The 11039-nt window shown below is 41.2% G+C and overlaps 1 protein-coding gene across 1 annotated transcript; it reads left to right on the top strand.

Moving 5' to 3' along the window:
- The first annotated feature begins 686 nt into the window (after nucleotides 1–686).
- On the top strand, nucleotides 687–2252 carry LOC108803501 (E3 ubiquitin-protein ligase TRIM39-like). Its single transcript, XM_018575339.1, has one exon. It carries the CDS (start codon nucleotides 687–689, stop codon nucleotides 2250–2252), a length of 1566 nt encoding a protein of 521 aa, XP_018430841.1.
- Nucleotides 2253–11039: the final 8787 nt, after the last annotated feature.

Genomic DNA, 11039 nt, shown 5'->3' with positions numbered 1-11039 from the left:
AAAAATAAGATAAAAAAATAAAAGATAATCAGATAAATAAAAAATTTTAAAAGTAAAAAAATTAAAATTAAAAAAATTAAAAAAGTGATAAAAAAAGTTTTAAAAAAAAGAAAAAAAATTAGAGGTGCACTAAAATGAAAATTTCAAAACCGAAATGAAAAATAAAATGTCAGGCCGAAACCAAATGTTTTCTAACCTTTTCAATTTTTTTTGAAGCAGCTGTCTGAGGGCGTGCGGGGTGGGGGGGATCGCTAAAATACACCTTTGCCTGTGTTGGCAAAAATCCTTGAATCGGCCCTGCCTAGAACCTAACTCCCTCACTTCCCAATGACTTACATTTTATGCAGGGTTTCAATGTACTTGGTTTCTATTTGCAACCATTCCTTCAGGAACCTAACCCTGGTGTAAATTGAGGGCTACATGTAAATATATATTTTTTTTTTGGCAAGATGGTTTGGATATATTTTATTATAGTAATTCCTCAACTAATAGAGTTGTTCTATCAAACCAGAGCAAACAAAGAGTTAAGTGTTCAGGGAGGATCTCATTATACATGAAACGGCTCGCATTGTGAATGATCTTTTACAGAAATATTTTTAACATTCACTTCTGTGTACCGGACGGATCAGCCGCTCCCAGCTTCTCCTTCTACTGAGTCATATCAGAACTTTATTTTTTGCCCCAGAATGACGACTTCTGACCTGAGAGAGGAGCTGGACTGTTCCATCTGCCTGGACCTTTATAAGGACCCCGTATCGCTGAAATGTGGACACAACTTCTGCTGGGACTGTATTGTGACTGTGCTGGATACACAGGAGGGGTCTAGCCATTACTCCTGCCCGGAGTGCAGAAAGGAGTATACAAAGCGTCCTCTACTGGAGAAGAACAGGAAGTTGTGTAACATTGTGGAACGTTTCAGATCTGCTCACCGGGAGGAAACAGAGGTCTCGTGTACGTATTGTGATCCTCCTGTACCAGCTACTAAATCGTGTCTGCACTGCGAGGCCTCATGTTGCAAAAAACACTTAAGCAACCACAGCAAGTCAGCGGATCACATTCTAATTGAACCCACCACATCATTCAAAGACAGGAAATGCTCCACACATAAAGAGATCCTGAAATATTACTGCACAGAGGATAGAGCTTGTATCTGTATGTCCTGCTGGGTGGCTGGAGACCACAAAGGACACCAGGTGGAGCTTCTGAACGAGGCCTCTGAGAAGAAGAAAGAGAAGCTGAAAGATGTTACTGAGAAACTGAACTCCGAGAGACAGAAGACTGAGAAGAGAATCCAAAATCTGGAAAATCACAGGACACAAGAGAAGGGAAAAGCCGCTGATGTCATCGGGAGAGTCACTGAGCTGTTTAGAGACATCAGGAAACAGCTGGATGGTGTAGAGAAGAGAATCCTGACCGAGGCCTCCAGACAGGAGGAGCAGATCCTACTGAAAGTCTCAGATCTCATTCGGCAGCTGGAGACACAGAAGGACGAGCTGACCAGGAAGGGGAATGAAGTTGAGGACTTACATAAGATCACAGATCCATTAACTGTGCTAAAGAAAGAAATGATCAGTGATGACATCATTCCTGGGAGTGGTGACACCAACAGTGATGTAAGAGATGCCGGATGTCTGGATGAAGGAATGATCTCACAGATGCTCCACAGAGGACTTCTCCATTTTACTGACAGTCTGATAGATCTGAAGATCAAGAGACAGTTCCCAGTGATGGAGAAATCAGACATCTCACTGGATATAAACACAGCCAATTATTATATTATTGTTTCACAGAATCTCAAATCAGCTACTTACACTGATAAACCAGAGACCAGACCAGATGTTCCAGAGAGGTTTATATGCAGACAGGTAATAAATACACGCAGCTTCTCATCAGGGAGACATTATTGGGAGGTGGATGTGAGTGGAGCAGAGGAATGGCTGATCGGGGTGGCCAGTCAAAGCATTGAAAGGAAGATAGATGGAAGTGAATCTTACATAGGTTATAATGTCAAATCATGGGGTCTGACCCAAAGAGGAAAACTTTATGCCAAGCACAAGAACTCTACTATATATTTAGGCTCGATCTCTTCTTTAAAGACTGTCGGGATCTATCTGGATTATGATGCAGGACGTCTGTCCTTCTACCAGCAGTGTGACCCAATCAGACACCTCCACACCTTCACCGCCACCTTCACTGAGCCTCTCTATGCCGCTTTCTATGTGTTTAAAGATTCCACCATAAGAATCATATAATGCTCACCTAAGTGCTGAAATTCATCTAGAAGCTCAGAATCAGGAAACAAATCTATCTGTAAATATGTAGTAAGTATTCATGAAGGAAAGTCCCCTGTAGTAATACTACACACTATTAAACTCTGACTGTTCTCCATAACATGATATTACCACGGTATAAAAATGAAGATGTCATTGTTGGACTGTTGTTCCTCCATGTTCCCATGTACTGCATCTCCAATGAAAAAAGACAAATAGCTTTATATTAATGTTCTTATTTAAACAATACAGGAATAAGGATGAGAAAATTAGGGTAACAAGGGTCATCAGGACTTCTTCCCTCTCTACCAAGACAAAAAGTGTTCTTTATTCTGGCTCTGCTGTGATATCATTGGAGAAATGTCCCATCACCTCCTGTCCCGTTGACCTGGGGGCCTCTGAGGAAGTCCGGTCCTCTGGGATGAAACTACATTAATAGTAGAGTGGTGTCCCCTGCTGGACCCTGCTACCAAAACACTTTTTAAAAAATCTTCTGAGCCCACTAAACTGAAATTGTTCATAATCCAACTACAGACACAGGAAAAGCTTTGGGTTTATCTCGTGTGAATGAAGCAACTTTTAAGATGGCTCAAGGGCCACAGATTGCTTACTCAGTGGCTAATAGTCACAGATCTGATCAGCTCTCTTAAATAAGCTTTGTCGGGTTTTCCTGTGGGGGTTTATGCTATTCCAATGGTGACAGTTGTTCCCGGGATATCTGTCTAGTTCCCTCCCTAATGAGACACAGATGACTTTAGATATACTTAAGTTGGATTACTGTTAATGTGATATTATTGCATACGGTTGATTGAATAGTGGGTGCGGGACCCTGTAAGGGTTTTAATTGTTTATCACTGTTATTTTTTTTCTGGAATCATATCTGGTTGTACATATAAGTAACATGTTATCGTAATAGATTCTAAAATCAGATTTAATTTCTGACCTGAGGTGTCACTATAGTGGCGCACAGTGTTTAATTGCATTGACTCAGTAATACACTTTACTAGAAATCTAATTGTGGTGGGATTTTGGGTGCGAACGGTTGATATTATTGCATACGGTGGATTGAATAGTGGGGGCGGGACCCTGCAGGGGGTTTTTATTGTTTGTTGCTGCAATTTTTTGCTGGAGTTGTATTTGTTGGCATAGTAATACACTTTACTAGAAATCAAACTATGGTATGGTTTGTGGGTGTAAGCAGAGGTCTCCGGTGTTTATAAGTAGATCCAGTTGTATAGGCAGCTGAATAATATGCAATATGGTGTAACTATAACCAGAGAAACCCATGCAATTGTTACGGGGCCCAGCAAAACTGGGGGTCCTAACACTGTCTTTCTACATAATAAATGATACAGATTGTAATAGTCGGAATACTTATACAATTTGAGAACCTTATTAAAAAAATATGAAGGTAGATAAGATTTCTAGACGGATTGCCTTGGGGATGGAGAGTAGAGAGAAATGGACCTCTTAATAATCTTGCTATAGGGCCCCCTTATACATAATTACACCCCAATATATGCCGTTTTTAACTTTTCGTTGAAAGCTTTATTCTCACTGATTCCAACTCCTTAGTGTTCATATTTGTTAAAGACACTTCACATCACATTAATTGACCAATAGGAAAGCTCAGTAGTCAGAAAGGGGAGGTACAAGCTCGATTGTAACAGGAATAGATGAGATATGTATATATATGGCGTATATTTAGCGATCTCTATCTCTGCGTTTGCTTATTGATTTTAATGTTTGATTTTCGATGTCCGTGTTAGAGATTAATTTTGAATGTGAAGAATTATGACGTCCAATCATAGATTAGAATGATTCTTTTTATGCAATTAATCCACATACAGGACTGAGACAGATAGAAGTTACCGCAGAAATTGATGATTGTGTGTGGCCCCAGTCAGAGCGAGTACAGTGGATTGATGTATAACTGAGCTGTGTCTCTATAATCAGTGGGGGGGATTTATCAAAACTGGAGGAAACAGAATCTGGAGCAGTTTCCAATCGCAACCAATCAGCATCTCTCTTCAGTTTGCTCGGGCAAGATTTGAAAATGAGAGAGAGAAGCTGATTGGCTGCAGTGCAAATCTACTCTATCAGATTTTGTCTGCTCCAGTTTTGATAAATACAACCCAATGCGCTTTATTTGCATTGTATATAAGTATCCATCACAAGGGGAATAAACTCTTCTGTAACTGGACTTTTACTTGATGTGCTAAGGCTCCCCACCAGTCATCTAGTAACATCCATATCACATCCATATACATGAGAACAATTGAGATGGTCAACAGAATCATAAGTAACATAATTCTCAGTTCATTTTATGTGTTTTCATCCATTTACTTATTTTGGGGACTGGGGGAAATGATTACTTTGATGTCTGGAGTTGGATAGTTCATGTCTTGTACTGACACGTTACACTGAGCTGCACATCTTCTGCAATGCAATGTCTGGTATTGTGTTACATGCGTTTACTGCACCAATCATCATTTATTGCCAAAGCTTCAATAAAACTAAGATTTCTCTGACAGTAAGTGTGTTGTTGTTGTGCAATCTAGCTAGGCCGCCAATCCTGGTTACAAGCTGTTATCTTTTTGATCTCTCTGCTCCCAATAAAAGATACATAAATGGACTTTGATAAGCTTTGGCACCTATGTAAACCTCCGATAGCAGCCATCCCTTATACAGGAAAGAGAAGAAGTTTACAGGAAAGTGGAGAGAAAATGTCAGAGCAATGAGCTGTACTGGAAACACTCATGCTGGAAAATGTCTAATGTTCAGTCTTTTACTGTTTAACAAGGACAGGAAATGACCCTTTTAATGCAGCACCTGATGTCACAATATGCTGGACATAAGTGTAATGGCGGAATTCAGAAAATGTGGATTGCTTTGAGAATACATTAAAATGACTCTGTTACCAAAATAAGTTTCCAAAGGATGGGTTGATATGCTTAGTAGTTCAGCAGGTAGTGACCCCGAGCTTCATCCTCTTGCAGAGCTAAAGCGACCAAACAAATCTGCTGTATGTGTCGCAGTTCCAGGTGTGTTGGATGACTGTTTCCCCCCTTTGTGAGTTACCGTTCCTTCCACCGGCTCTACAGTAGTAATGTAGCGCTGGCAGGTAGGGCCCATGAAAACACAACACGCAGTAGTCATAGTGGGCATCCAACACTCCAGGAAGCATGTTGTATGCTGAAGATTCTTTGGTCATTTTAGCTCTACAAAAGATTGCAGACTGGGGTCATCTCCTGACACAATGGTAAGTATATAATTCTTCTTCTGCAAGGTGACCTTTTAACATTTGTTTCCTGAAAGTGTTGCTTTATAGCTGATCTTCTGTCTACATAATGAAAAAAAAACCCTAACAGCCCAGTTTACATACGCAAACCTATAGTCATCTGAGAGGCCGGTCCCCGGTCTTCTCTCTTCGAGTCTACAGTGTCCAAACTTCTTGCAGTTCCCACATTGCTCCATCGGTGGAATCCTAAAGGGGGTCATGAAGATATTCAGAGTCAGCATCATGACATGACCACGCAAGGCTGGTAGACAGATCCTGACTGCAGCAGGTCTCCACTACCAGAAGAGGTGCTGCAGAGGGTTACATGGACTCCAGTAAGTACAAGATGATTAGAGGTTTGTTTTTTCTTTTAATACAAATGTTGTTAGGATTGTGGAAGACTTGGGGCACCCGGGGGAAAACTAAGGCCTGGTTCACACCTGACCGTTTTGTAGCGCGTCCTACGCTCGATGAACGCTCTACAAAACGGTCAAAAAAATAAATAGCACTGTAGTCAATGGCCTCGTTCCCACCTGTCCGTATTTCCGCCCGTCCCGAACGCACTACAAAACGGCCCACGCATGAAAAGGTCCCGGAGCGTTTTTTGCTGCGTATTGGTCCGTTTTGTAGGGCGTTTTCCATTAGTATACTGCCAAGTAGCCTTTGGAATCGCGCGACGGTCGCGCGGCTTTTTTACCGCGAATCGCGGTAAAAAAACCGCCTGACGGTCGCGCGACAGACGCGCATATTACAATACGCATAGGTGTGAATGGGGCCTAAGGAAAGCAACTCTGTGGCATGTATAATGAGGGGTGTGAATGTCCAGATTCCACCTACCAGTGGTAGAGGTATAGGATAAACTGAGTCTGAGCCAACTTGCTGTATACACTGCACTCATACATCACAGTCCTTTCATTACTGTGCTAGTCTCGCAGACACATAAACCTCGGCACAATGGATCATTTCTATAAAATGAAAATCTTCCATTATATATACACCTTGTCTGATCACACTTTAAAGTGACATTAATGTTAATGTCCCCCCATGTTAATGTTAGCACTTACCTTAAATGATGTCTTTTAATCCGATCTTTTTCTTCTTTCCTCATGTTTCCATCTGTCCCTCCAGTGGTGCGGCGGCTCTCCGATCCAGCGGTGTCTGCATTCGGGTGCACGCGTCCATAGACTTACCTTGCGTCTCTGCTCGTCTCCCGGCCGAAAATCCGAACTGCGCATTCGCCCGCCCCAGGATCCTTTGCGGCTGCACAAGGAGTACCGATTCTCAGCGCGGGAGCACGCAGCGGTAAGGAGGTAAATTTAATCTGCCGTTAAAACGTTTTTGTTTTTTTAACTTTTTGACTATATCCACTGCTTGCTAGCAGTAGATATAGGCAGAAAAAAAAACCGGAGGGTTTAGAACCACTTTAAAGAAGAATTTCATTAAAGTTGATAGGAACTATTGTGAAACCTACTGTTAAGGCAATAAACAGCTTGATAAGGAGTATGCAATGTACAACATAGCATATAGAGTGCAGCAGTCAGGACTATGTAATGTACAACATAGCATATAAAGTGCAGCGTGCAGGACTGTATACCTTACAATGTAGTATAGAATGCAGGAGCAGACAGATAAGCCATCAATTCCATGTTTGTCTCCTTACATGTTTCCTATAAAGCTGAGTTTCAGACTAACATAGTTCAGAGATTACCTTGTTTATTACTCTGGCAATAGAGAGGAAGATGTCTGTCCATCCTCTCTAGAACTGGCTGATCTTTTGAAACCACCACAAATCTTCTGATCTTCTGAAGTTCTCCTTATTGAACCCTATCTAGCCCCTAAACAAATTCTAATTACCCGATTGTCTATGTGATATATTTAGGGATGCACAGATACCAAGTACTGATACTTTTCCCATCACCTCCTGTCCCTGAGGGGTCTCTAAGGAAGTTCGGTCCTCAGGGATGATATCACGCTAGTAGCGGAGTGATGTCTGTTACAGAACCTTGTTACTGAAACACTTTTTTGTAATCCCCTGAGTGCTCCAAACCAAAATTCTTCATGAATTAACTATCCATACAGGATGAGCTTTAGGTTCATCCCCTGTGGATGAAGGAACTTGTAAGATGGCTCAAGGACCACAGATTGCTTACTGAGACACTAATAGCTTCAGATTTGAACAGCTGTCCTAAAAGAGAGCTATGGCCGAACCTTTTTTTTAGCAGTAGTCTCTTTACATTTACTAATGTCCTCCTGTATCCCAAAAACTCAGCATGTAATAGGTTATTGCCCGTTATATGCTGAGAGCACAGCTTGGAAAGCAGCTGGCCATTAGACATGTGCGATTCGTTTCGTTACGAATCGAAATTCGTACGAATTCTCCTGAAATTCGTAAATTCGGAAACATCCGAAATCCGAATTGCAGTTTTCGAATTATATCCGAAATACGAAATTTCGGATCCGAATTTCTTTGAAACAGGAACTAATATTACCCCTGTAAATAAGGTTGAACAACATGACAAGATTTTTTGCAGAGGGTTGCATTACAATACATACAGGCAGGAAATACGAAATTCCGTTGAAGGAATTTCATTCCGTTACGAACATTTGTTATATTGAAGTTAAAAAGCAAAGTACCTTTATATTGGAGTTGATGGTAGTTTTTTTAAAAATACGAAATACGTAATTCGGATACGGAATCCGTTAACGGAATTCGTATTTTGTTTTGGTTGACCAATCAGAGGTTCTCTTCTGCTGCTGAGAGTTGCATTACAATACAGGCAGGAAATACGAAATTCCATTGACGTATTTTCGTTCCATTACGAACCTTCGTTATGATGAAGTTAAAAAGCAAAGTACATTTATATTGGAGTTGATGGTAGTTTTTTTTAATACGAAATACGAAATTTGGATACGGAATCTTCATCATAACGAATGTTCGTAAAGGTATGAAAATGTACCGAAACTAACGAAAATTCGTATTTCGTACGAATCCGAATTGAGTTTTGGATACGAATTACGAAATAACGGATATTCCGAAACGGAACGAAACAAATTTTTTGATGGCGCACAAGTCTACTGGCCATGCCTCTCTAGAGGTTGAGCCAAGTGTGCCTGCCCTCTCCCCGTCTGTTCCTCCAATTAGTGCTGGGGGGACAGAGAGAGGGGAGGAGGGAATCCCCGCAGGGATCGGTGACTAATTGTGATCAGAGGTATGTGATCGCTCAGTTCTCAATCATTTCTAATCCAATATTACCCTCTTTAGGTAATTGCGGGGATGAGTTTTAGAAAGATGATATGCACTCTGACGTCACAATTAGTAAGAAGATTACAAATTCACGCCTACATTCTTGGGGGATAAAAAGTTGGGAGAAAGTTCAGAGCAGGGGGAACGAAAAAAAAAAAAAGGGAAGTGAAGAAGTATACAGGAGGAGGTACATAGACAGTGATGGGAGAGGTCGGAAGCTGATGACGGACTGACCAAGGGAACTGAATTAAAGAGAACCTGAGCATCTCTTGTTTCTACACTGACACAAAGCCGACATCTCTGAGACAAAAGATTTTGAGATTTCTGGTAAAGTATACATTTCTACTTATCTGCAGGCAATCGACTAGCCATATACTGTATATCTGATTAGACCATTTGGTTCTCGTTTAGCATCAAGATTGAATTGAAATAATTCACCAGCTCCGTGATGTCGTCATGGAGGAGTGGAAGAGGACTTCAGTGGCAACCTGTAAAGCTCTGGTGAACTCCATGCCCAAGAGGGTTAAGGCAGTGCTGGAAAATAATGGTGGCCACACAAAATATTGATGCTTTGGGCCCAATTTGGACATTTTCACTTAGGTGTGTATTCACATTTTTGTTGCCAGCGGTTTAGACATTAATGGCTGTGTGTTGAGTTATTTGGAGGGGACAGCAAATGTACACTGATATACAAGCTGTACACTCACTACTTTACATTGTAGCAAAGTGTCATTTCTTCTGTGTCGTCACATGAAATGATATCATAAAATATTTACAAAAATGTGAGGGGTGCACTCACTTCTGGGAGATACCCTTGAAGCTGATTTCAGTTTCTAGTCAATGATTTGGTTATGATGCATACTTAAAAATAAAATAATTTAGTGGAAGTTTGTCTTTACCTTAAATATATTTTTGGCTATTTAGTTCTGTGCACGGTATAACAAGTTTGTTTATGCGCAGTAGAATTTGAGCTTGCGAATATCTGTTGGCTGGGAGAGGTCACGTGTCAAATCTGCACATTTTGTTATCACATTCTGTTGAGCTAATGATAAGCTGCTAATTACATTCCAGAAGGTACTTAGTTTTGTTACATTGATATTTTGAAATAATATCCTGTGATTGTATTTTTCTCATTACCTGTGTTATCAATATTATTGAAATTTAGATCCATATTCTGTGTTTATCACCAGTTATATTTTGATTATTAATTTGCACTGAATTTTAGTTAATAAATATATATTTTTGCACATTATTGTACTCATTTTGTCTTCAAGTTAGCGCAAATAAATAAACTCAAGTTATTTTGTGGAAATAAGTTGGGAATCTGTTAGGGAAGGAGCGAAGTCCCCCTGTTTGCTGGATTGGACCCCAATAGCAGGGTCCAGGCTGAGGTACAAGATAGGATAATCCAAATTACGTTGTCAGAGTACAGTCCGGGTCGAGGCGGACAGTATCATAAGTATCATAAACGGTGAGGCAAGCCAGGGGTCGATAACCAGGAGATCCGAATAGCAGGGAAGGGAGACAGGAAACAGGAAACATGAAGTGAGGCGTCGTAGCTGCTTTGGGAATGTCAGAATAACTCAGCAACAAGTCAAGGCTCTGCTGGGATTTAAACCCAGCAGGGGCCAGCGACGCCCCCGTTGTCTGGACAACCAGGAAGCCACAGGACACTGCGAACCAATGGGACGGCTGGGATAAAAGGAGTGCTTGCAAGGCCCTCCCCGGCAATGACCAGCACCCGAAGGGACTAAGAAGCCACGGCAGCGCCATATGCGCACACCACGCACGCATGTCATGCATGCGCTCATGTGCACACCTGCAGCCTGCCGCCGGGCACCAATTCACCCCAAGGGTAAAATATGTGCAAAAACTATTATGGTGTATTTAAAACAAGGCTGAGATTCAATACAACCTAATAATATAATCAATACGAATAAACTCATATAAAAGTCTTATGAAACCATCGAAAAAAAGTCAAAAAAAATGTTCTAAATATAGAAAGTTCGGTGAGCAGTTGGCACCGTGTGAAAATAAGCAAAGAAACAAAAATAACAGTGTGTGTGAAGGTGGTCCGGTCTGCCCCTCTCGGGTGGGTACTCACCAAAGGAAAGTTGATAAGAAGCTCTTAGTGAGTAGTAGCGTAACTGGACTTGGGCACAAGCATATCTTCTACGGGTCCCGGCAAACAAACACTTGGAAATTCTCCTCTATGACGCTGGCTGTGTCTCAGGAATGAGGAATC

This window comes from Nanorana parkeri, unplaced genomic scaffold (assembly GCF_000935625.1).
Source record: "Nanorana parkeri isolate BGI_ZX_2015 unplaced genomic scaffold, ASM93562v1 scaffold3804, whole genome shotgun sequence".
Taxonomy (NCBI): Eukaryota; Metazoa; Chordata; class Amphibia; order Anura; family Dicroglossidae; genus Nanorana; species Nanorana parkeri.
Note: the sequence above shows the minus strand (reverse complement) of the source record. Positions and strands in the feature narration are given on the sequence as shown.

Excerpts from the sequence above, each read along its gene's own strand:
- LOC108803501 (XM_018575339.1), top strand. The coding sequence starts at position 687 with ATGACGACTTCTGACCTGAGAGAGGAGCTGGACTGTTCCATCTGCCTG.